Genomic DNA, 27118 nt, shown 5'->3' with positions numbered 1-27118 from the left:
GAACAACTACCACACCAAAAATGGCCAGCATTTGACCTTAGAGGGCGCCACAGGCCACACCCAATTGTCCAATTTTCACAGTGATGGCATTTCCACCCCATTTGTCCAATTCTTCTGAAACTTGGTGTACGTGTCACAATTTCTCATGGGGAACTGTAAGCCACTGCATAGCAAGCACTAAGCTACCTGTCGCTGTATTGTCTCACTCTTAGGTAAATACTATACAAAAAGGGCCAGAACTTTTGCATTTTGTAGTAAGGATCATGGTACATCTAGCCAGCATATCGGATTTCTTGCATCATCTGTGTAAAAGTTGTATTTTTATTGATATTGTGAGTGACTGCGTTGGACACTGTATAAAGTTCAATTCACAGTCAACCAGTGCATTCAAAACTGAAAACAGAATGGTGTCTGTGGCTCTGTTTGCTGGAGTGTAACATCTATAACCTGGTGGCTAGTGGCTCAAATCCATGTGCAAGCAGAGATTTAGGATTATGCAGGTTTATATTCCTTTGTCAGGTTAAGTCTAACCCTCTAACAAGTACATTTTACAATATTTTACCATTTTGAGGAGGAATCCGCCAATGCTGCTCGCAGCTATTTTTATTCTTCTTCTACCTCCTGTTTGTCTCTGAGTAGGCTTCAGTCCCTCATGTTTCTTGTTCAGGCATTCTCTTTTGAATGTGTTGCGATTGTGCGATCTAGTGGTCACTAGTGGTACAGCGTGAGCATCGCTAAGAAAATGCATGCTTTTCAGAAGGTCTTATTCTTGGTGTGGGGGTCTAACAATTTACATAAGATCTCTTATGAGTTTAAACATTTGTTTTTATTGGCACAGACTCACTTATGACAGGGCTTATGGCTTCACAAGGTGTGTTAATAAGGTGTGGACAGAAGCAGACAGAGGCTTCCGAATCCCGATCAGATGTCAAGTGAGTTGAGGCCGAAGTCAGAGAGCATGACCTTGTATTCCTGGTGCAGGCTGACGCTCTGGTCCTCCCACCCCTGTCGAGCTGCACACAGCTTGGACGCCAGGCTGTCTAGAGAGTCCTGGAAAACCAGCATCAGAGGTAGGACACAATACAAACAACTAACAAATGAAATGTTATGTTTTACCTTACTCTTTTATGATCGTATGTGGTGATTTAGGGTTTGTGAAAAGCCTTGAAAGTTCAGAGCACCCACCACAACACGTACTCTTCCACAGTGATGCAGAAACTGTAGCTATTATGGTCAACTATACTTCCAACATCATGTACTCACATGTATATAGTTTTACACCAGGTCCTGGAATTTGAACCTCAAACCTTCTGCATCTACCATTATAGACAAAGTATGAACTCTCTGAGGTCCAGTGATAGGTTTCAGGGCTTTGGCTGTTGCAAGACTACAATACTCATGTAACAGGAGGGATTTGAGCCAAATACTTTGGAAGTTACAAACAAGACAACTCTACCACACAGACAGGATGCGAGGAGGCCAGTTGGAGAAGGGATTACCTTCACTGCTCTTGGGTTTGTAGTTTAAATTACTACATTAGTGATACTATGTTTGTTTGGCTTAGTGTGGTATGTGGAAGCATGTGGAAGCGTGTCAAAGGTCAACGAGGCATCATTGGAGACTTGGGCCCCAGATTCTGAGAATACAGGACACCAAGATTTGGTGACTGTTTCAGATGTGTGCTCATGTAATGGAATAGCTTGTAGCTTCTTTGTTTCACATTAACCTATGCTTCCTAGTAGTGATTGTCCAATGAACCGAGCTTGGAAATAAACTACCTGCATCAAACCTTTTCATTGCTTATTGCCCGTGATTGCATATTTTTTGGGTCTGTCACAGAGGGTGTATATGCTCCAGATAGGCAACTGTGCAGGAGTTGTGAAACATCTATGTTCCAATTGGTCATGCACCCGAATCCATCCAAGTTGAGCGTTTTTTATGTTAGGCTGGTAAAACCCACCCGAGGTAAATGCAGTTGTACATCAGGTTAGGGGTATTGCTTACAAATACTGTGAACCAGTCTTCGTCAATATGAGATCCATCAGTACATTAGAACCACTCACATGCAGGATCTTCTCATAGTCTGTCTCCATGCTGTCCAGTCTAGTCTGAAGCTCTGAGATGGTAGCATCCTTCTCCTGCTGTAGCAGATCCCCCTGCGCCCTCTCTGCCCTCAGCTCCTCGTTACACTGGGCTGAACAGACACACATACATGCATACATACGCAAACACACGTATGCATACACACATGCATACACAGACACATGGTACATAAACACACAGGACACATTTCACACATACACACAGACACACACACACACATACACATAAACACACCCACACAATCGAGAATAGATCCCCAAACGTTTCATGGGTATATCTCTTTACCCAGCTGTTGTCTTAGAGAAATGACTTCCTCCTCCAGCCTCTTCACCCTGGCCGTCAGACCTGTCTGTATGCTGTTGTACTGACGAGACACCACTGGGGGGCAGTAGAGAAACAAGGACACAGTCAACCTCTGTGCTAAAGGCTCCCTCTCTGCTTAACATACCTTTCAGAGGAGAGAAACAACTGATTGGCTTCAAACTAAACTACAGAACGTTAATGCTGTATATGTAATTCAGAGAGTTGCATACTAACTGTCGTCAGAAGGGGTAAATCTCCCTCTTGTCTGGTGGACGGTTACGTAAGATGTGGGAGTGAGCGGAGGAATTGAGAACGGTTAATGGTTAACCAGACCTGCGCTGACGTCACTCCGGTCTTGCCTTTCGTGGCTCAGCTTCTGTTCCAGGTCTCTGACCTCCACCCTCAGCTCACTGCTGACCGCCTGGGCCTGCCGAGCCACATCACACCGCACGGCTGGAACACACACACACACATACACACACATGCAATACATCCACACATGCAATACATCCACACATACAGTACATTCACACATACATGCATACAGTACGCATACAAACAGACAAAGACACGGTACATACACTCATAGACGTATAGTACAAAAACACACGCATACAGTGGAGTACACACATACACATACAGTACACACATACAGTATACACGTACATGATAAATACACACACATGCATACGATACACACACGGTACATATACAGTACATAGACACACACATACAGTACACACAAACACATTCAGCACATACACACATAGAGCACACACAGACATACCCACATGGATGACACACACACACACACATTCAGTGCACACACATTACACTTACAAAAAATAAAATAATAATAATATAATTAAAAGGCACACACACGTCACATATATATATATATATATATATATATATATATATATATATATATATATATATATATATATATATATATAGGCCTTTATTTATAAAGACTCACACGACACAACAAGCACATATTGAACAGGGGTGTGATGAATAAAAGCAATAGGACAGATTAGTGTCGGATGGCTCACCAAGATGATCTCTCAGAATCTCAACATCCAGCACAGTACGTTTGTACTGCGCGTCCAGCTTATTCACACCTACACAAGAACACTGGTGACTTTGATGATGTGTGACACGGACAGGACAGAACGACACAAACGACGAGACTAAATGAGACATCTAAATCGGACATACCCTCCTCAGGTTTCTTTGTCTTTTTGATCTTCCTTTGACCTTTTTTCTTCGGAGGCATTGTTTTATTTTTGCAAACCAATTATATCATGTTGCGCAACTGTTGCTATAAGGATTGTCAACATTGAGGGAGGGTTGATTGGCAGTTCCCTTGTCCACAGTATCTTGAGTAGAGCGCTATTACTTGTTTTAAAACTGTCCAAAAAGTCCTGTTATTGGATCTTTCTTTTAGAGGCGGGCAGGGATGTCGTCCCTGTTGTTAGGGTGATGAGCAGACGCGCGCCGAGAATCAAGAGGTGTATTCAAGTTAACATACATGTTTAAACAGCGCTGCTACTCTTGAAATAATCATCATGGTTGCCATGTTTAATCTAATTGGAGAATAATCTGGGTTAGCGCCAAGATTGACTTTTTTCGCCATGGCGTCTGGTTATAAAACACTACAACTCTGACGTATAAAATGGCAAAACAATATCAGTGGTCTCTGTGCTCTTTAAAGTTTACTTGAGCAAACGACAGAGAAAAATTCAGTGAAGTGAAAACATTAACAAACCGTCCGGAGTAGGGGGTTTACGCAACATTTAAAGTGGATCGTGAACAAACCTGGCAACCCTAGATGGCGAGGGCGAGGTTCGAGCTGAACGGAAGGGGCTGCACAGGAAGGGCAACGACCACGCATACAGAGAGGGGGATATACAACCAGGCTGTGTTTATTTTTTCAATTGTATTTATTTAACCTGGCTCTCCGTGTTTAAAATAATATTTAGCGACAGTTTTATGCAATTCTCTCTGCAGTCAACTGGCGTCAGCGTTTGTTCTTCCTCTCCAGCAGCAGCAGCATCGCAAGGGTCGCCAGTATGTCTTAGTGCTGTTAGCGACACCTCTGACTGCCCCCAGCCAACACTCAACTTCCCGTCAAGAGCACAAACGAGAAGAGCGAGCAGCTGAAAAGGGGAACGACAGCGAGAACGACACACAGAGAGAACGCAAATCGGACTCTAGAGAAGTCCAGTCGTAGAGAAGACGACGTTTTTGTAATCCTGCGAAGACTGGATAGACTGCTCTTTTTGTTGGCTTGTTAAATAGCCTGCTTCAGTCGTTGAAGCCAGGAGGACTGAGTGAGCAACCAAATCCGCAGCTTGCCTATTGACAGTCGTTCCAGCGAGGTAGCTAACTAGCCTGGTATCATCATAGTACTGCTTCATTGTAGTTTTTTTGGCTGGTGAGCAAACTGATGGGACCCTTTCTGCGATAGAATACTACCCTCTCCCCCCGCCCGACGGGTCCTCGCTCGAATCTGACTCGGGCGCTGTCGTCGCCGGGGGGTTGCCGAATCATAAGTCAGTCCCACCGGGGACGAAGGGCGGCGGTCCCTGGTCCCTGCCTTGGTTGTCACCGTCACTCTGGCCGACCTTAGCAGTGCCTGACCATGGCAGGAAATCTGAAGAGAGGCGGTGGGTTGATCGGGATGATGAAGGATGCTTTCCAGCCACACCATCACCACCTCCACGCGCACCACCAGCCCTGCGCCGTGGACAAGAAGACTGTGGAGAAATGCTGGAAACTCATGGACAAGGTATAAGACTAGATCGTGGTGCAGGCTTTGCTAGTAAGCTACTTTTGGCCAGGAAGCTAGATAAGCTTGCTCTTTCTCACAACAGAAAACAAAATAGACAACTGGTTAGCAGACTAGGAGTGAGCTTGTGTGTAATATATGTGCATTGTCTACTGTATGTCTAGCTTTAGAATATGTCTGGCTGGTTAGTTATTTGAACAATGTGGAAGTGAAAAGAAATGTTGAAATGCTTTCGTAAGCATGCAGTCTACTGTCAGCACTGACAGCTAGCTAGAATGAAACAGATTGACTGGCTCAGTACTATTCAATTCCACGGACCAACAACTCTGACACTAGGAAGACATGGTCATCATCATCACCATCATCTCATCATCTTGCGATGGCTTTGTCTTTGCCTCTGTGATGTTGCCTCAGCTACACAGCTTCATAGAGCAGACATAGCCCTGAGGGATATAATATTATATCTACTTCACAAGCTTTATATAGTGAAACAGACAACATACTATTCACCTAGGCAGCACTAAAGCGAAGATGAAATGTGGTCTTGTCAAAGGTTCGGCCTCTTTATTTCACAGGAGAGACATTTCACTGCTGTGCATTTTGCAGAAAAAAGTAATTTAGCAGCTTGACCTCCAGCTTCCTGTGAGATTTACACACTGCGTTGTGAGCAAGGAGAAGAGAACACTTGTCTTTTGTGTCTCTTCTTTCTCTAGAAACCTATTTCTTAGGTTAGGCCCAGCCTACACAACCAGCTATCAGAACCAGCCGTTCAGGACTGGTGTTTAGGGTCTGCTTATGTGGTCAGAAGTCTGGGGGAAAGACCGTTCTTCCTCCCAGACTTCAGTTTGGAAAGGTCAGTCCTAACTGAACTAGAAGTGACACTGCTGCCGCACTTCTTCTTTTCTCTGTCAAACAACAAGCAGTTCTGCACAATCAATAGACAACATTCTCCTGCTGTCCTCAGGCAGAGGAAGTGTGTGTGTGCGTGTGCTGATAAATGCAACCACAGTTGCTATTGAAAAATAACATGTATCACTGCTACCTTACAGTTAGGTTGTAGATTTTGCTTACTAGTGTGTAACCTAAGACCTCCAGTACCTTTTTTTAAAGAAGCTTAGCCATTTTACCACAGAATGTAATGCACTGTAAGTCATCAGTACCTCTGACACAAAGGTAAAAATAGAGACAGGAGATGTGGAGAGGTAAACCTACACAGGACTTGTAGTGTGTGAACTAAAGTCACTATAGATTCAAACCCCGTCTGCCCACACACTAGCTAAGACCCAGCCAGACCACAGGCACTGTGAAGAAAGCGTAGGATGGCGACCTATGGTCTTGGTTCACTTCTTTTAAACAATATTGGTTAACTGGTAAGGCATGCAGCTTGACAAAGGTTTCATGGCCTGTATTTGAATGTGTTTGAATCACCACAGTCCTTGATAAGACTTGCGTAATGTGGTTTTAAATAGAAATACACAAGGCCTCTGGTCAAATACATCCTGCTGCTTCTACACTGGGTTGAATAGCCGGCTGGAGTTTTAGCAGTCCGTGCTCCAGCAAGAGTTTGCATCTAATTGTCCCTTCAAGGCCAGGTAATGTTTGCCACTGTTCATGGTGGGTAAGGTATTAGGGTGTTGGCAGGTTGTCCCCCTGGTTTTTACATTACTACCTGTAATGCTACTACTACATGCCGATGTGTCACATGCAACAGTTGGTCTGGAATTCAGAGCATCGGTGCACTGTAGTATTCATCCCTGTCTCTCGTCGCCTTTCTTTGCCTCTCTTTCGCTCTCTCTTTCTCTTTTTCTTCCCTCTCCCAAGACAGGTTGAGACGGTGCCCATTAGCCCCAGACTCTTTTGTCTGAAATCTCACTCATGTTCACACCTGCAACATCCTGGTAACGGAAAGAGAGATGGAGAAAGTAGGAAAAAGTCAGACAGAGAGAAAGAGAGAGAGATGGAGAAAGTAGGAAAAAGTCGGAGAGAGAAGAGAGGAGAGAGAGAGCATAGGAAAGAGGCAGAGAGCGAGAGAAAGACAATATTTATAAAGAGGGAAAGCCACCGAACATAGATGCTCTATATAAAAGCTTTATGCCTCTGACATAACAGTGGTTTATAATGTTCAAACCTGAGGTGAAGTACAACCCTCTTACTGTAATGGACCTCTCTGTCTCTCACACTACAGTCAGGTTCCACAATGTTCAGTAGAAGATGAATGAAGCCCAGACTGACAGCACAGAGCAGAGCTAACACAGGGCTTGTTACTATACAAGTTGTGTGTGTATGGGGGGGTGGAGGCAACAGGCACCCATCTTCCTGGTTTGATAAGTGCAGTTTCAATACAGACTATGTGGGTGGATAGTAGATGATTGACAGGTAAGTTTCACCTGGTGGTCTGGTGACAGTGTGTGTTGTTTTACTGTGCTGTAAAACTGCTTTTTGTGCGTGTGAATGTGCACTAGTTGACCAACAGGAAACAGCAAGACTTACCAACATCTGAGAAACACTCGGTATGGTCAGAGTTTCTACTCTTTCTTCCTCTCTCTTGTTCTTTTTCTCACAGCCACACACACACCTCCACCGAGAACATTTTCTCATTCTGTCTCTCTTCCTTGTTGATTGTGCTGTGGCTGGACTAAGTGCTATGGTACACAGCAGATTACATTAAAACCCTGTATGGATGATAAGGTATGCGCCAGCACTGTCCTCTCCTAATGTACTCTGACTCTGACACTCACAGAAGCTCAGGAGACATCAGACGTCTCACAGAAGGATTCTCTCATGCACTTCAGTGATGCTAACAATCAATGACAGGACACGTAACCACTCCAGTCCTCTTCTCTTCCATCTCCCATCTCTTTATCCGCTCCCATCCCCTACCATACCCCACCCTCTCAGGTTGTCCGTCTGTGTCAGAACCCTAAGCTGGCTCTGAAGAACAGTCCTCCCTACATCCTAGACCTGCTTCCAGACACCTATCAGCACCTGCGAACCGTCCTCTCCCGCTACGAGGGCAAAATGGAGACACTGGGGGAGAACGAGTACTTCCGCGTGTTCATGGAGAACTTGACCAAGAAAACCAAGCAGACCATCAGCCTCTTCAAAGAGGGGAAGGAGCGAATGTACGAGGAGAACTCCCAGCCCAGGTGAGGGGGATGTAGCTAGCTGAGCTAACGCTAGGTCATTTAGCTTTGCTAATACTGGTGATGCACAGGTCAGCTAGCAATGTCGATTTGAGTGACACTAGGTCAGCTTAGTACAACACTGGTAACACCAGGCTCTGCTGGCGTCGCTAATGTTTGTAGTTGGGCTAGCTAGGCTAGCTGAACTTTATCCTTCTCTGTCTGCTGTACTTTACTCTGCTCTACCTGACTCTGTTGTACTCCTACCCTGCTCTGCTCTACTCTATTCTCCTGTACTCTACCCTACTGGTCTGTACTCTACTACACTCTACCCTACTGTACTATACTCTACTACACTCTACCCTACTCGACCCCACTCCCCTCTACTCTACCCTACCCTACCTCGCAGTGCAGTGGAGGCACCTGTAGCGGGGTGTGTGTGTGAGCTGATCTGGGTTCAGCTCAGAGAGGATGTTGTGGTTTCTACACAAGTGTTTGTGGTCGCAGTGACGTTGGAAAGCAACCATTCTCCTCTTCCCCTCGTCTCTTTATCTCTCGTTTGTTCTTCTCTCCCTCTCGGTTTTTCTCCAGCTTTGTTCCCAGTAACTACATATCAAAAACGTATTTCTCTTGGTTAACCTCACAGTGAGTTGTGAGGGGCTCTATCCGACTCAAGGTTTAACAAAGTCTCGTTGTCTCTTCTCTCACACACTCTGAGGAGTTGAATTAAAGTCAAATGCTATAACCACCTCTCTCACTGAGACCAAGATGATGATTGTCAGTCCAAACGAAGAACTGAGAACCAGACCGCCGGCGCTTTAATAAGAACAGAAATTATTTAAATGAAGCGTGCAAACCGTGTCACCAGACACTGTGGAAACCACGTCTACTTTACATAGATCATCATAAACGTTGAGAACATCCTCTTTCTGGACATGGCGGTATGAGAACAGAGGTGTTCTCTTTGTCAGCGCCTGCTTCTTTCCAGATGCCCCTACATGATTGGGCTGCGTTATCCCAGAATACCTCTCTCTCTCTCTCTGTCTGTCTCTGTCTCATCGTAGTTTGATTCTCATTAAGGATTGGATCCTTCTGTGCGGTCATTACTGCTACTCTGTGACATCCCTTCTCATCACGATCACTTCATTACAGCGTGGGCTGCAGGGAGAGACTGCTAGCTGGTCCTCATAGAGGAAGTGGAACACACACACACACACACCACACAGCGTAGGGATCAGAAACAAAGACGGCTATTGTGCGTAGAGGCAGGGAGAAAAGGGAAGGTTATAGGGGAGAGGGAGAGAGAGACCTAGTGATCAACCGTGACACGCACACTGAGCACTTCCTGTCGGCTGCTTTGTCTGGGCACTTCCTCTTCCTGTTTCTTACAGTCCCTCCCCCTGCCAGTAGCACTTCCCAACTTGCTCACCCATTGATCAGTGTCAAGTAGACAGCCCCCCTCAGTGGTATGTTGTGCAAGTGTCCGCATTGGTCTGATCTGAATTTCTGTTCTACTCCCGGACTGGTGTTAATACATCCGGTGAACAGGAAGTGAAGTACTACCAAGGCCTATCTATATGCATGGGTACTATCCCACAGCCACCGTAGCTAAGTTTAGAGCAGCAACTTCTTATTACTGCAGATACTTGCTATTGCTGCCCAGCTGCAGTGGAGTGAGTGAGGAGATCTGCATGGTTGGTCCTGGGTCTGGTTCCTCAGGAGAAGCCTAGCAGCTGTTGGCTCAATAGAGACAGACAAGAGCTCGCGAGTTAACTGGCTGTCTGACAGAAAGACAGACAAAGGGGTTGCAGGCTAGCTAGCTGTTGGACAGACAGACTAGAGCTATCAAGCCAAGTACACAGACAGGCAGAGTGTAGCTAACTCAGAGAACACACTCCGGTGTAAACCACCCTTTCAGCTGAAGTAGCTGACCTCTCTCACAGACACACACACTTAATCACTCGCAAACTTCCTGGTCAAGGGTAGAGTAGAAAGGGCATATAGTCCACTGTCAATATGGATTGACAGCCCCCTGACAGTTCCCCCCCAACACCCCCCCCCCCCCACTACCATGCCCGTCACATTGAGGCCCACGCCCCCCTCCAGTCATGTCTGATGAGACACACGTGTGACTGGCGGACAATGGCCCCTCTCTCTCTCCCCAGGCCTCCTGCTTTGCCTATCTCCCCACCTTATCGCGATCAGCAGGAAAGAACTGCTTAACGGATCGATTGCACCAATAAGGAAACTCTTACTGGTCATGGAGCTACGAGAGCAGGGGCTGCGGGGTATTTTTAGCCACAGACAACAGGGTGGACACTTGGATTTGGATAGCTGCGTGTGTTACCGTGCTGTTATCAGTCGCGTTTATATTACTGGCCAGGCCTTGTCTCTTCCCTGGTGGTGACCCCTGATTATGTATCCCACAGTGGCTATCCTGGAAAGAATCTTTGCATGTTCCGCTGTGCTATCGGACCAGGCTCCTGCATGTTTCCATCTGGCTTTGTAAGATAATGTGATATGAAGAAGTCCGTTTTGGTTCCGTGGTTTTACTGGGGTTAGCTCTGTACAGAAGTGAAACGACAGAACAGAAAGGGTTTTTCTCACGTCAACGAGAATCCAGAACATCCAGGGGCCTCATGTATAAAAGATTGCACAGCTTACATACCAGAAGATGGCGTACGGCCAAAACTTCAAAAGTACCGACGTAAAGAAATATTCACATGTATAAAACCGGTCGTACGCCAGGTCCTGCGCACCTTTCCTTTATAAATCACAATCAACGTGAGATTGACCGCACGTGAACGAGCCACTGACCTCGCCTTGCCTCCTCCCATAAATGAATATGCAGATGGCCAATAAATGCACCTCTGAGGTAATTTTTGTCTGAATTAAAATGGCTTAACACAACACTAAAATCATTCACAGACTGTGAGATCGAGGTTCTAACAGAGGTGGAGGTGAGAAAATGTGTCCTGTTTGGCGGCTTGCTGTCATCAGGTATTAGCAACAAAGTCAGGTGGCTGAGCGTTTAGGGAATCGGGCTAGTAATCGGGCTAGTAATCTGAACGTTGCCAGTTCGATTCCCGGGCCGTGCCAAAATAGGCACTTCACCCTACTTGCCTCGGGGGAATGTCCCTGTACTTACTGTAAGTCTCTCTGGATAAGAGCGTCTGCTAAATGGTTACATGTAATGTAAATACAAAGTCGGTGGAGTGGAAAACTGTCACTAGGACCGTAAATGCTGTGGGTTCGGAGAACTGGACCATAGCAAAAAATGAAGAATAAATGGTCAGATTTCAAACTCAAAATGAAGAAACATGCCCCCTGTGCGTCATGGATGAGCCAGACTCCGGTCTCACTCAGACAAGGGCATGTTCCCATGCCAGTCTGGTATAGTTGCACAGCACAGCGAGTATATCATTTAATCCTGCGTGCAATATTAACCATACCCAGAGGGTGACATGCATTTCCTGAGTGATTTTGTCATTCATTTGACACCCTCAAGTTTAACAGAAGTTATTAAGTGGTGGCAGATTAAAAAGTTAATAGCATTTCCTGTTTGGGTTTTGGCATTTTGATATGAATCATCCACATCAGTGATCAAACTTTTATTAGTGCGGGTAATTATGTTTTTTGAATAGACTTATGACAGTAACTGTAGTGGAAACTTTAATTTGTAATGTTTGCTGAGTTTTGGCACTTTTCACGGCCCGCACATTCTCACTTCAAGTATATTTTTATACATCACACCGTGTGCGTGAAAACCAGCGTACGCAAGCTTTTCGTGCGTATGCAACGTTTATACATAAGGGCCCTGGAAACCCAGAATTGATCTTTCTTCTTCTTCTATTTAATCCAGGGGAGCAGGAAGGGAGGACAGTGGCCGGGCTTTCAGAGTGTGTGTGATGTTTGTGTGTGTGTGTCTCTGCAGTAGCCTACTGTAGTTGTGACAGTATTAGGAGCTCAGTGTGCTTGGCTGCATACAAGACCATGGATAGAGCTAGAATAATACCAGTCAGCCATATCCACACATACACACACACACACACACACACACAGTGGGTCTTGTGCCAGTCTGAGGGCACCATGCCACTCTGGCAACAAACACTTTACTGTGGCGGCGAGTGCTTCAGCACAGATCGGATTGGCTGACTCAGGGGTGCCGCCTGCGCGTGAATGGTCATCCTTCAGAGAAATGAATCCCATTCGCTGTTTCATTTTTTTTCGCTGACACTGAAAAATTGTGAGGGGGATGTGTGGCTGCTGGAGAGAAGAGGAATGGAGAGAAGGATGAGAGGAGATTAAAAGGAGGCATGGTGGGGGTGGGATAAAAGGAGCCTGAAGAGAGGAGCGGAGAGAGGGATGGGAGTTGACTGTAGAGAGGAGGAGCTGAGTGGGGGATGAGGGAGGATTGACAGGAAACCGGAGAGAGGAGGAACAGAGGGGGTGGGGACTCGGGGAGGAGTTCTGAGTCAGGCTTGGTGAGACAGGAAGTTCAGGAAGCAGAGAGGAGCCTCTTGCAGAGTAGATAACTGAGGTCCAACAGTAGGACCAGCTGGCTGGCTGGCAGAGAGAGAGAGAGAGAGAGAGAGAGAGAGAGAGAGAGAGAGAGAGAGAGAGAGAGGTCTGTACGAGGAGATGACTTGCTCTAGAAGGAGAGTTGTTGCTCTAAAAAGAGATTTCTGCTCTGGGAAAAGAGAGACGTCCCTCTGCTGTGGAGAGCTAGCTGTGAGGCTGCTCTCTCTGAGGATCAGTTTCCTTTGTGTTTTACTGCTGAGGGTTGAAAATGTAATGCCACTCTCTCTCTCACACACACATTCTCTTTTGCTCCCCCCCTCCCCTCCGTCTTCGCCTCCCTCAGTGGGTAGTGTGGGGCAGCTGTGATGCCCCCCCCCAACTCTCTCCCCTGCATGTTAATGCTGCACACCCTCCACAAAGAAATGACCTCTTTATGTGAGTTTCCATGATAAATACCCCTCCACCTCTCCTCCTCCTCCTGTGTTCTCTCATAACTCACCTCCACCTCTCCTCCTCCTCCTGTGTTCTCTCATAACTCACCTCCACCTCTCCTCCTCCTCCTGTGTTCTCTCATAACTCACCTCCACCTCTCCTCCTCCTCCTGTGTTCTCTCATAACTCACCTCCACCTCTCCTCCTCCTCCTGTGTTCTCTCATAACTCACCTCCACCTCTCCTCCTCCTCCTGTGTTCTCTCATAACTCACCTCCACCTCTCCTCCTCCTCCTGTGTTCTCTCATAACTCACCTCCACCTCTCCTCCTCCTCCTGTGTTCTCTCATAACTCACCTCCACCTCTCCTCCTCCTCCTGTGTTCTCTCATAACTCACCTCCACCTCTCCTCCTCCTCCTGTGTTCTCTCATAACTCACCTCCACCTCTCCTCCTCCTCCTGTGTTCTATCATAACTCACCTCCACCTCTCCTCCTCCTCCTGTGTTCTCTCATAACTCACCTCCACCTCTCCTCCTCCTCTCTGTGTTCTCTTATAACTCACCTCCACCTCTCCTCCTCCTGTGTTCTATCATAACTCACCTCCACCTCTCCTCCTCCTCCTGTGTTCTCATAACTCACCTCCACCTCTCCTCCTCCTCCTGTGTTCTCTCATAACTCACCTCCACCTCTCCTCCTCCTCCTGTGTTCTCTCATAACTCACCTCCACCTCTCCTCCTCCTCCTGTGTTCTCTCATAACTCACCTCCACCTCTCCTCCTCCTCCTGTGTTCTCTCATAACTCACCTCCACCTCTCCTCCTGTTATATGCTTTTGCAAAACAACTTTTTTTTTTTTTTTTTTTTTTCAAAATTCCCGAGCCAAAATTCCCGTGGAAACTTTCCCGAAATTTACCAGAAACTTTCCGCCCCTTTGCACCCAATCATAAATCGCCTCCACCTATCCATCTTCTCTGTTCTCTCTTGAATTAAATCCCCTTCTCTACTGCTCTGTGGTATGTTATTATACTGTGTGTGTGTGTATATATACGCGTAGGTGATTTATAATGGTGCAAAGAGGGGGTAAGAAAGAAGAGAGTGTGTGTGTATATATATATATATATACATATATACACACACACACACACACCATATATACCATTATAAATCCCCTCCGTGTCTGTCATAAGTCCCCTCCTCCCCCCCTCTTATCTATTCGCATCCTCCTTTTCTCAGTTGTCCTCCTCAGGGTTCATCATAAATCAACTCCACCTCTCCTCTCTTTCTCTCTGTTCTCTCTTGGGTTGAATCACCTCCTCTTCTGCTCTCTGGTATATTATTGAAGTACCTCCAGTCTTCCTCCTCTCCCCCTCTTTACTCCATTAGAAAGCAGCTCGGTGTCTGTCATAAATGGCCTCCACCTTTCCTCCTCCTCTCCTCTTCCTCTCTGTGCTTTTAAAGACATATTCTTCTCCCCTGACCCCCCCCCCCCCCCCAACACACACACACACACACACTTTGACTTACACCTACAGTACACACACACACACATACATCCTGGTCTGCTGCAGCTGGAATCAGAAACATGCAGCAGACATGTCCTGGCTTCCCCTCCACCTCCACCAGGAACAGTTAGCTGCTTGGCTGTGTGTGTGTGTGTGTGTGCGTGTGTCCATAAGGCAGAAGAGGCCGTTCAGGACATGGAGCAGGAAGACAGCTCTCAATGTCTTCCTCTACTTCTCTCTTTTTCTCTCTTCCCCCTCTCTTCTCCACCTCTCTTCTCCACCTCTCTTCTCCACCTCTCTTCTCCACCTCTCTTCTCCACCTCTCTTCTCCCCCTCTCTTCTCCACCTCTCTTCTCCACCTCTCTTCTCCCCCTCTCTTCTCCACCTCTCTTCTCCACCTCTCTTCTCCACCTCTCTTCTCCACCTCTCTTCTCCACCTCTCTTCTCCACCTCTCTTCTCCCCCTTTCTTCTCCACCTCTCTTGCGAACTCTCTTCGATGGAAAAAGGAATGACCTCACTTGTTTCTCGAGGTGCTAAACTAGACTGCGTGTGACACAGCACTCACCTCTCCCTCCCTCCCTCTCTCTCCCCTCCTCTCCCCCCTGACAGGAGGAACCTGACCAAGCTGTCTCTGATCTTCAGCCACATGCTGGCCGAGCTAAAGGCCATCTTCCCCAACGGCCTGTTCCAGGGAGACAACTTCCGGATCACCAAGGCCGACGCTGCCGACTTTTGGAGGAGGTCTTTTGGAGACAAGTGAGTGGGCTTGAATCCCTCTCGTGCCTTGTTTTGAGGTGAAAATGTAAACGAAAACACATTCTATTGTCGTCGTATTTGTTGACGTTGTTGTTGTTGTTGTCGTCAGAACCATCGTGCCTTGGAAGGTGTTCCGCCAGGCGCTCCATGAGTTCCATCCAATCAGCTCTGGGCTGGAGGCCATGGCCCTCAAGTCCACCATCGACCTCACCTGCAACGACTACATCTCCGTGTTTGAGTTCGACATCTTCACCAGGCTCTTCCAGGTACGGTGACTGAGGCTGACAGAACGTGTGTGTCTGTGTTCCCTGAGAAAAGGAGAGATGCTGTGATGCAGAGCTGAACAGTCTCTTAATATGGAGCCGTGCAGCAGCTTGAAATAGATTCTGTGTTCTGTAGAGAGAGAGAGAGAGAGAGGGGGAGAGAGAGGGGGGAGAGAGAGGGGGAGAGAGAGAGGGGGAGAGAGAGAGAGGGGGAGAGAGAGAGGGGGAGAGAGAGAGAGGGGGAGAGAGAGAGAGGGGGAGAGAGAGAGAGGGGGGAGAAAGAGAGGGGGGAGAGAGAGAGGGAGGGAGAGAGGGAGGGAGGGAGCCGCATGTCAAGGTCACTCTGCTCATCAGCGTGTCAGTAAACCTGCCTGATGGAGAAGGAGAAGGGGGGGGGGGGGTGTTAGAGGAAGATGGAGAGAAACCCAGTTCTAGAATCAGGTAAACAGACTGCAGACTGACATCCATACTGTCTGGGTGTCCACCAGCTCATCGCTCGCATCCTGAAGACCCCTAACCGACTCGGACTGTGTCCTCCTGTGTTCTGACCGCAGTTGGGGTAGTTACTCCAAAAAATTAATATATTACACATTACTAGGTACTTTTTTTTTTTAAGTAATGTTTTATTTCACTAGGTTACTCACTGCTGAAAGTAAGTAGGTACACTACTAGTTACATTACTTTTGGATTACTCCATAACCAATCCATCACCTGAAATGCACTATAACTTACTTGCCAAATCAACTCAAATTCTTATTATAATGAGGACATACACAAGATGTTCGGCGATTCCACTGTTGAAACAGGCAACATTTCCCCAACTACAAGCCTGTTTAACTCTGGTTTGGTAACCTGCTGTTGGAAGTCCAGTTGTGCGTGGCTGCTTGGCTGGTGTGGCAACGGCAAACTTTTATCAGCATCAATGTCACTCTGTTGATCTTCAGCTGCTAATCTGGAGTTGACATGTTGCCGTTGAAGATGTGGCGGCAGTGGAGAGGTCTTTTGGCTTGGGTACAATGTACAGTTACGTTTTTGCCCTTTTGCGCAACTAAAACAAAGTCATGTGAATAATTCCATCCCTCAAACGATGTCTTAAGCGGTTCTGCCATTATGTTTTCGCTTCCTGAATTTTGGCGCTAAGGTCAAAGTGACGAGTGTTACTTTGTAATGTGTCCCTTTGCCCCTCTGATGCACTTGTACAGAGAGAAGCATCCCCTCTCCTAGTGTGTGTGTGTGTGTGTGCGTGTAGCATCGAACAGTTTGGGCGCTTGTTTGGGGCGCCTCTACTGTACTTCATCTTCTTTTAGTCTCTCACCTGGCTGACTCTGGGACCCTCTCTCCTGTGTGTGTGTGTGTGTGTGTGTGTGTAGCCGTGGTCGTCTCTGCTGCGTAACTGGAACAGTTTGGCGGTGACTCACCCAGGGTACATGGCCTTCCTCACCTACGATGAGGTCAAGGCCAGACTGCAGAAGTTCATCCATAAACCTGGCAGGTGAGACACATGCACACACGTACACTCAAGCACACACACACAAATAGACTGTCCCTCTCATGTGAATAGTGCACACACATGCATACACTCCCACAGAGATCACACGTCTGAGATGGGGATGGTTTGCCGTCCATTTCTGGATCTGGTGTCAGGTGACGGCAGTGACTGTGCAGGTTCTCTCTCTTCAGAGCAGCGTGTCAGGGTCACTTCCTGTTTGTTTCTCCCCATCACTGCTGCCCCCTGCTGTCAGAGGGAGACAGCGCCCAGCCCTCTGTCCTCACACTACACAGTAGAGCTGTCTGTCCTCACAGGCATCATCTATAACGCCGCAGAATCTGCTGCCTGTCTGACTCGTCCAGACTGTCCCTGGTCACGGCATGGGCAGAGCTTAGTCTCACACATGTGTACACACACACACACACACACACACACAGAGCCAAGGCTGACAGTGTCTCCTACTGCCAGTGACACCATGACACGGAGCACCAGTTCCCTGCCCCCCCCCCTTCCCCCACACACACACACCCACTGCCAGCTGCAGGGCCAAGGGCACCATGGTACTGCTATCCTACCTAGCAACAATGACTGGTCTGTAGAGAGAGAGAGATGAGGCCAGCTCTGGGCTCCATGCAGCCTCTTGAGCAGCACAGCAGGACCTCTCTACGCACTGGTCCCCCCTCCCACTCGTCAACTGACACCTATTAGGATGGAATAATGGCTCATGAGGACTGCCACTCAAGTTGTGTGTGTGTGTGTGTGTGTGTGTGTATATATATCCATGCTCGTGTGTGTGTGTGTGTGTGTGCGCAGCTACATCTTCAGGCTAAGCTGTACGCGGCTGGGCCAGTGGGCTATAGGCTACGTAACAGCAGATGGAAACATCCTGCAGACCATCCCTCACAACAAGCCCCTCTTCCAGGCCCTCATAGACGGATTCAGGGAAGGATTGTGAGTCCCTCTGCCTCTCCATACCACTTGCTTTCTGGAATATTCTTTCTCCGTCTTTCTCTCTTTCTTTATTTCTCTCTCTCTCCCTACATGTCCTTCTCCCTCTCTCTCGCTTTCTGCCCCCTCCCCCCCAACGCATATGCATCTGCTATCGATCCCACTCCAGTGTTTTTCACAGTGAGAAACACTGTGTGATATTTACTATGTGTGTGTGTGTGTCCAGCTACCTGTTCCCTGATGGCCGTACCCAGAACCCAGACCTCACAGGGCTGTGTGAACCCTCACCTCAGGACCACATCAAAGTCACACAGGTAACGGGATCTCTCTCTCCGCCTCTCTCTCTCTCGCTCTTGCTCTCTGTCTGTGTCTCCTCTCTCGTAACCCTGTGTGTGTGTGTCTGTGTGTTCCTCAGGAGCAGTACGAGCTCTACTGTGAGATGGGTTCTACGTTCCAGCTGTGTAAGATCTGTGCGGAGAACGACAAAGATGTGAAGATAGAACCCTGCGGTCACCTGATGTGCACTTCCTGTCTCACCGCATGGCAGGTGGGGGGGGACTCCTCATCTCTCACACACACACACACACACACTCGTACAGCAACACACCAGCCACATGTACCGACTCGCATGCAGCCATGAGTACAGTCCTCACAAACAAATATTTCTACCCCTTCGTCCCCTTTTCTCCCACTCACCTCTTCCTCTCCCCTCCAGGAGTCAGAGGGCCAGGGCTGTCCGTTCTGCCGGTGCGAGATCAAGGGGACTGAGCCTATCGTGGTTGACCCCTTCGACCCCAAGGACAATGGCGGGATCTCCTACGGAGGCAGCAGGGGCATGTTCGGGGCGGAGGGCGCCCCCTCCCCCAGCTACGACGACGATGACGACGACCGTCTTGAAGACCCCCCCCTCATGATGAGCAACCTGGCCTGTATGTTCAAGGTGAGACGGGGGCGCGAGGAGGGGGGGCCTGGATGGGGAAGGGGGGGGGGGGGGCAGTCAGGTGTCGCAGACCTGCACTGAGACTGTTGCTGGCTGGGTCTCATACTGAAGTGTGTGTGTGTGTGTGTGTGTTGCAGGTGGAGCGCCCCCCCTCGCCCATGTCCCTGCCCCCCCAGTCCTCCCTGCCCCCTGTCCCTCCCAGACTGGACCTCCTGCAGCACAGACAACCCTCCATGCCCCCCGGAGCCTCCAGCCCTGGGACCACCACCAAGGTACACACACACACACACCAGGGTACACGCATATGCATAGAACACCAAGGTACACACACACACACACACCAAGATGCAAACACAACCCACCCAGTTGCTCACACGCATAATGAAGTGACATCATGTCCCCCCCCCCCCCAGGCACCGTCCCACCACAAGGACAAGCCCCTCCCCCTCCCCCCTGCGTTGCGGGACCTCCCTCCGCCCCCTCCCCCCGACCGCCCCCACCCTGCCGGCCTGGACGGGCGCCTCCAGAGGCGGCCCCTCCCCTGCACCCCGGGGGACAAGCCCCCCCCGACCCCCCCGAACCGCTGCCAGGGGGACTGGAACCCCCGGCCCGTCCCCAAGGCCCCCTCCTCCTCTTGCCCAGGCCTGGGGGGGGGTGGCGTCCGGGGAGGGGCCACCAGGGAGCTCTCCAACAGGCACTCCCTGCCCCTGGCCCTCCCCTCGGTCGAAGAGACGCGCTCGGACACCCAGAGAAACAGCAGCTCGCTCAGCCTGGACCACCAACTGGTGAGAGAGGGACACGCAGGCACACATATGCACGCACGCACACAAGCTCAGACACACACACACACACACAGATGTCTTTGTCGTCCAGGTCTTAGATGTCTTAGCTGTTCTGTGTGTTCTCTCTTCTCTTCCTGTTTAGAATTTTGGAGCCTCAGTCTCGTCCAATCAGGATTACGACAACCCCAAGGTCAAGCCCTCCGCCTCCGCTAGCGCCATCTACTCTATGGCTTCCAGGTAACACACCTCTCTGTGTCTCAATCTATGTGTCTCTCCGTCTCCTGTCTTTTATCGTGTCTCTCTCATCTCCCCGTCTCACTCTCTCTCTCTCTCTGTCGCTCTCATTTCACTCGTTCTTTATCACTCTCTCTCTTTCTGCCATCCCTCTCTCCCCCTCTCTCCAGTGATGAATAACGTAGTATTATGGTCTGTCCTCTCAGACCCAGTCAGGCCATTAGGTTGATTCCTGGAGAGGAGCCCTACGAGAGTGACGAGGAGTCGGACTACATGACCCCCTCCTCACGCCCCGTCCTGCCCCCTCTGGACAACCCTCCCATAGGGGAGCCCCCCCCAGTCCCCAGACCCCCCATACCCCACACCCACCAGTCCGGCTCTCACACCTCAAGGTACAGTATACCCGCCCTCACTTCCTCATCCAGAGACAGTTTGCCTGCTGTGGTTGGCTGCTCCTGCTGACAGTCACCCGTTGTGTTCTGTGATTGGCAGGCTGTCGCTGGCTGACCTGGAGGACGGCCCTCAGATGTATGAAGCCATGTACAACATCCAGTCCCAGGCTGATCCCCTCCCAGCCCAGACCAGGAGCCCGGGTACCGCTCACTGAGACGAACCATACACACACGCGCACACACACACACAGACAAAAATACATTGACCTTCCTCTATTTGTGTGTTCCAGACTATTCCGAGTTGCCCCCCCACTCCCTCACCAACGGACCCAGAGCCCCCCCCTGCCCCAACACGGAAGTGGAGGAGGAGGACAAGGAGGAAGGGGAGAACGGATACGACATCCCCAAACCCCGCCTCCCCCTGGCCCCCGCCCGGCGGACCCTGTCTGAGCTGGGGGGCTCCTCCTCTTCATCGTCCTCCTCGTCTTCCTCCTCCTGTGCAGCCTTCAGCAGACTGTCCATGGATGTGGAGCCAGGCCTTGCAGCTGGTGAGGAAAGCCAGGATCCACTAGATTTCACACTTGAATGTACAACATCCACTAGACTGGAGCACTGGTTTTAGAATACAGGGTTATAACACAGTGGGCTGTTTGAATGGATGAGTGGATGAATGAATGGATGAGTGGATGAATGGGTGGGTGGCTGTTTGGTGGATGGATCTGGCTGACATGGTCCTGTCTCTCCAGAGTTGGGTGAGTCCAGCGAAGCCCCTGAACGCCCGCCCAAGCCCCTCCCTCGTCGCATCAACTCCGACCACCGGTCCAGCCCCGTGCCCCCCCCTCCAGGAGCAGGAGGAGGAGCAGGAGGAGGAGCAGAGGCCTCCAGCCCTCAGATCAGCGGTGAGATTGATCTTCTGATGAGTCAGGGCTACTCCCAGCAGGACATCCAGAAGGCCCTGATGATCGCTCAGAACAATGTGGAGATGGCCAAGGACATCCTGCGCGAGTTTGTCTCCATCCCCTCCAACGCACACATTCTCACATAGCAGCCTCTGCCCCAGGGTCTGCCCCAGGGTCTGCCCCAGCCTCTGCCCCAGCCTCTGCCCCAGGGTCTGCCCCTGCCCACCTGGCCTGACCCTTCCATCCCTCACCACAGCCCCAGTCTAACCCTCCTCTATTTCCCTCTCCCTCTCTGGTCAGGAGGAGGTGGGGAAGGAGGTGTGGCCGTGGTGTGAAGGGGGGGGTGGGGGCATTGGCATCCGGTCCACTGTGGCCTCCACAGCAAACTTTAACCAACGCCTCACAGAAAACAATGTATTTGTGACTATGAGAGAATTTAATATATGGGTAATTATATATTAAATGGTGTTTAATATATATGTGAAATGAGTTCAGATTAGGTCTTGTTTTACAGTTTGTTCAGGATAGACAGAGAGAGGGAGAGAGAGAGTAACCCTATCCAAGAGAGGTTCAGGTACAGATTCCATTCATCCATCCATGGATCCATCCATCCATCCATAAATGGATCTATCCATCCATCCATACATGGCCTTTAGTAATATTGTTTAGGTACCTTTTTGAAAGATGTAGGTGTGTCACGTTCTTTAAAGTAGCATGCTGTTCGTTTCAGCTGTGTGTGTGTGTTTGTGTGTGTGTGTGTTTTCTCTAAGGTTCCCTCTCTCTGTCTGTAAGCTAGCTGTGGCCCCTCTCTCTCAGCCTCCCTCCATACTACATGAATGTAGATGGCTCTGTCACTCCAACTACCCCCTCCCCCCAACCGGAACAGGATCAAACCGGTATGGACTGGCCTGATCTGGTCTAAATTGGTCTGATCTTGATTGAACCGGTATTTACTTGTCTGATTCAGACTGAACTGGTGTCATAGCCGGAAAAAAACGTTCAAAACTTGTCTTATATGGGTTCCCTAGGCGCTCCAGCATTGTGAAAAACAAATGTGTCATTGATTACTTTGATAATAATATATTATTTTAACGATCATTATTGTTATTGATTAATTCAGAAGTGCTTTAATGCTGCTACTATTGTTAGTGCTAAACAAATTAAGCCTTAAATGTACATTTTGTGAATATTGTGCGTAACCCTGTTTTAAAGTGACAGTATCTCATGGTGTGGTTGACTTGTTGATGTAGCATACTTGAACGTCTCTGGGCAGGCCATGTTTTTTATCCCTCTGCCCCTTTAAGATTGATTGCCTCTGATTGGACGGCCTCTGCTTATGCTCTGAAAGTGCGGACATCATTGTGACATCATCATGTTGAACTCTTCATTGTGACCCTGTTTTTCAGATTGTTCAGCTTCAGCATCCATGTCATATTAAGCAGAGCTGTTCCAAGCCTAGTATCTAATGTTGTTTACGGAGAACATTGCAAGTGGAAAATAAGGACGTGTGGTTTATTAGGAGTACCAGTAATAGCACCTCTGGGACATTTATTGGTTGTTCCTAAGCCCCACCTTCTAAAGTTTTAGAAGTCAGGAAAAACTGTCACTTAAAGACGACCCCCCCTTATTGCTCTCTCCTTTCTTACAGCTCTCTCCCTCCTTTCCCTCTGTCTCTCCTTCTCTTCTCATCCCATTTTTGCTCCCTTTTCTCACTACCTTCCTCTGCTTTTTGTGTTTTTAACCTCCCCCCTCGCCCCCCCCCCCCCCCCCAAAAAAAAAAAAAAATGTAAAAAAAACATTTTGACCATGTAAAACATCTCAGGTACTACAAATCCCACAAGGCTTTGCGGCACATGACTGGAACCTGTATGTGGAGAAGTTGGGCGTAGTGAGAGGCAGATGGATCAGGATGTTATAATGTTGTCATGACTTCGTCACAGATTTTCTTCAGACTTGAATGACCTTGTACTGCTTTGATTGTCTACCTGTCTGTCTGTCCATCCATGATCTCTGCCCGTTCATAATTTATTTTGTTTTATTTTCCAAGTTGCCTTGAGAGACACAATGAACTCTTTAATGCACCGTGTTGAAGAGGGATCTGGAGACAAAAATATATATTTAAAAAACTATTCCTAAACCATTACTGTACCAATGTTAAATTATATGCTTGTAGGTATGTCAACATGTATTAAAAACAATTATTCTGCACAGTGCGCCCATTTGTGCTACGATACTGTCACTTTAAAACTGTAACGTAAAACGTTTCTGATATAAACATGTGGAAATGGCAATGTTTATCTCTTTGCATTCCTGTATATGTCGATGTTTTTGTTTATTTTATCCAAAGGTTTTGTTTACGTAATGTTGATAACTCTGAACAGTGCCATATGTTTGACAAGTGGGGGGGGGGGGGGGAAACAGCCTTTTGTTTTTAAAGTGAGAACATGATTCTGCTTGTTCATCTCTGAATAACAGATGGCCCAGTGTGGCCTACCTGTCTACCTACCCTCTCTGCCTTGTTCTCAATGTCGTCATTGTACTTAACTCCACAGTAGGAGCAGTATACTGTTTGACCAGAAGAGGGCACTGTTGTTCCATGTTGCCATTCTGCTCTTAAACCTGGCATTTCTTTAACTATTTGATGGTTTTTAACACTCATATCACTTTGGGAGTATGCACAGTGCTATACTGTTGAATAAATCATTAGTAAAATCTGTTGTCTTTGTCAGTGTCTGCTGCAAACATGGAAGTAAAGATATTGTACTTTACATTTCAACAGTTAAAATGCAGTGTTTAGCATTTACTGACATTCAAAAGTATTTTTATTTGGCATTTGCTAAAAAAACAAAAAGCTTCGCTCCAAATGTTAATTAATTTGACAAATCATAGACACAAACACATTGTGATCTCTGCTATTCTGTAGTGAGACGCCAAAACGACAACGACAATAACGAGACTGGTTTGATGATTGTCATAACTTCCTTAATTTGTTCTCAAATTGTCAGAGAACCAAACATGACACAGCAGTTTTAACCTGGATTGTCGTTAAAGAGAGAGTCCGTTCTAAATAGTTCAGTCTCAAATATTTTCATAAATACCCCCAAAAACTGCAGTTGTCAGGAGAGTACACTCGATCATATCTCTCCTGCCGATCAAATATTTAACTTGTGGATTTAATATTGTGCTTCTATTTAACATCATGTGCACTTTGTTCAAGGACGAGGGGGGGGGGGGGGGGGTGAAAAACAATCAATTTAGAGTAGACTATCCCTTTAACTGTAATTAGTGAGAGGCACTTGGCTTCTGGGACTGAGTGTGACATGACCAGGAGAGGGCGCTCTAGCCCCAGCCCTACACAGACAGGAAGCTCAAACCTGAGCTGGTCATCACAGACACAGGCCGTTTATCAATCCGAACAACGCCAAGAACATACTTGTGTTCTTGAGGAAAACGTCCTTGACAAGAAGGGTCTAGCAAGATTGTGAGGATGGAGAATGCAATGCAAAGACTTCTGGGAAATCAGATGCATTCCCGCTGACACCAACCCCATGCATCCTCGATAAAAGAGCAGATTAAGAACACCTCCGTGCATTTTTTTGCATTATTGGTCAATTGCGTTGGAACAGTACTTGGCCATGAAAGACATCAAATTATTTCACAAGAACGGAAAAGAATGTGGATTGATAAACGGCCACAGTGTCCTGTAACCACCGTTAATAGTCACATATGACATCGAACACAAAAGCCAGGAACTGCCATCTGGACCTAATCTTAAAAATAGCTAGTACATTTCACATATCATACAAACATTCCTACGCCCAAATCAGACTCACAGTGAAGAAAAAAAAAACACTTCAAGAACCGGTCACTACATAAAAAGTATCAGTGCACTGAACATGTTGATAGGTGATAAATGCATACAGGTGAGATGGAAGAAGATTCTAGAAGGACAGGCCGATGTGTGAGATCTGTTTCACAACACCTGTTGAGAATCACAGCTCTTATCCAATCAGAGCTGTTCACCAACAACAACAGGAAGCAGGCTGCAGGTTGGACAGCATCCTATCCGCCAATCGCCAGGTGGTCAGAATTAGGGTTAGTATATATGGTTACAGTAAAGAAAGCGCTACAGTAAAAAAAAAAAAGACTAAAAGTAAAAGTTCTAGATTAATTGAAAATCCAAATGTATTTCCTGATTCTGGCTCGACCACTACCAGGCCCTGTCCACATGATCATGGACCTCAGGGTTCAGGCTGAGGGCTCAGCTGGGGCCGGGGCCGGGGAAGGAGGTGGAAGGTCCATGATAGAGACCTCCACCCAGACCCCTGGAGGTGGAAGGTCCAGGATAGAGACCTCCACCCAGACCCCTGGAGGTGGAAGGTCCAGGATAGAGACCTCCACCCAGACCCCTGGAGGTGGAAGGTCCAGGATAGAGACGTCTACCAGACCCCTGGAAGTGGAAGGTCCAGGATAGAGACCTCTACCCAGACCCCTGGAGGTGGAAGGTCCAGGATAGAGACCTCTACCCAGACCCCTGGAGGTGGAAAGTCCAGGATAGAGACGTCTACCAGACCCCTGGAGGAGGTGGAGGACCCCCAACCCAGACTAAGATCGTGCTCAGCAGTGTTTACAGTGTACAGACTAAAGCTAAGCCGTAGAGAAGACAGCCAAGGGAAGACAGAGTACGTAACTGGGCTCACACACACAGACACACACGTGCATTTCTCCTCTCATCAAGCACTAAAACATAACAGAACGTCTCCTGGCCATGTTTTTTTTGGCATTTTTGTCCGGTTATTTTAAATACAGAAATATATACACAGAATATAATATATACACTTCATATCGGGAGTAGTCGAAGAATGATCTTCTGTGATTGGATGCCTGAGATGGCGTTGGGAGGAAGATATAAACAGTCCTGTGTGTCTGTTTGTGCTCTGTGGAAGGTGGGGGTAAGGAGGGAATATAAGAGGAGGAGAGGAACGGAGGGGGGGATGATAAAAGGAGAGGAAGATAGGGAGGTGTGATGGAGGAGAAGACAGGAGAGGATAGGAGAGGAGAGGAGAGGAGAGGAGAGGAGAGGAGAGGAGAGGAGAGGAGAGGAGAGGAGAGGAGAGGAGAGGAGAGGAGAGGAGAGGAGAGGAGAGGAGAGGAGAGAAGCCAGCAGTATAAAGGTGGAGGAGGAGAAAGGGATGGTTGGTAAGGCAGATACAGGAGGAGGAGGACATTGGAGGAGGAGGATTTGAAGGAGGAGGCTTTGAAAGAGGAGGCTTTGGAGGAGGAGAAAGTAGTTCCAAGGCATCAGAGCGCCTCCCCTGGGAGGCTGAGGGGGAGCAGGGCAGGCTGACATTGTCTCCATCCACATCCCTCGTCTTTCTCACCTCCACAAACTTCTGACCGTTTACTTCAGGGAAGAGCACACACAGACGGACACACACACCGTGGAGCTGTTAATGTGTGAATGGATTGCATTAAAGAGCAAACAAAAAATAGCCCATCTACAGTTGCATAACTGGTGTGATTTACTAACCTAATCAATAGACATAGTTACTTTGGTTAAATGCCCATTACAGTGTGTTCCGACGGTTATCTGGTTGTTACACAGTGCTGTGGTTGCCTGGTTGCAAGGCAGTGTGTTACT

The 27118-nt window shown here is 48.1% G+C and overlaps 3 protein-coding genes across 4 annotated transcripts in view; 1 reads left to right on the top strand and 2 right to left on the bottom strand.

Annotated features, from left to right (window-relative positions):
- Window positions 1–804: 804 nt before the first annotated feature.
- drc12 (dynein regulatory complex subunit 12 homolog) lies at window positions 805–3892 on the bottom strand. Its single transcript, XM_084674793.1, has 6 exons — window positions 3628–3892; window positions 3462–3530; window positions 2740–2859; window positions 2389–2481; window positions 2064–2194; window positions 805–1050 (listed from the first exon to the last, which is right to left on the bottom strand). Exons 1-6 carry the CDS (start codon window positions 3683–3685, stop codon window positions 922–924), a joined length of 600 nt encoding a protein of 199 aa, XP_084530919.1. The 5' UTR covers window positions 3686–3892; the 3' UTR covers window positions 805–921.
- Window positions 3893–4266: 374 nt separating this feature from the next.
- Window positions 4267–23231, top strand: cbl (Cbl proto-oncogene). The gene is made up of 16 exons (XM_084674901.1): window positions 4267–5200; window positions 8099–8346; window positions 15384–15530; window positions 15640–15796; window positions 17164–17285; window positions 18096–18233; window positions 18457–18544; window positions 18646–18777; window positions 18946–19170; window positions 19308–19442; window positions 19584–19955; window positions 20095–20189; window positions 20393–20578; window positions 20679–20779; window positions 20869–21126; window positions 21325–23231. Exons 1-16 carry the CDS (start codon window positions 5054–5056, stop codon window positions 21621–21623), a joined length of 2850 nt encoding a protein of 949 aa, XP_084531027.1. The 5' UTR covers window positions 4267–5053; the 3' UTR covers window positions 21624–23231.
- A 1045-nt stretch (window positions 23232–24276) lies between these two features.
- mcamb (melanoma cell adhesion molecule b) overlaps window positions 24277–27118 on the bottom strand; it is a 29544-nt gene continuing 26702 nt past the window's right edge. For both annotated transcript variants that reach the window (XM_084674976.1, XM_084674977.1), the window contains one exon: window positions 24277–26881. In XM_084674976.1, coding sequence (XP_084531102.1) covers window positions 26879–26881 — 3 coding nt within the window. In that variant the 3' untranslated portion in view covers window positions 24277–26878. The remainder of the gene's footprint in view (window positions 26882–27118) is intronic.

The sequence above is a fragment of the Hypomesus nipponensis genome, chromosome 15 (assembly GCF_054491055.1).
Source record: "Hypomesus nipponensis isolate SF chromosome 15, ASM5449105v1, whole genome shotgun sequence".
Classification (NCBI taxonomy): Eukaryota; Metazoa; Chordata; class Actinopteri; order Osmeriformes; family Osmeridae; genus Hypomesus; species Hypomesus nipponensis.
This window is presented reverse-complemented; position numbering and strand designations above follow the sequence as displayed.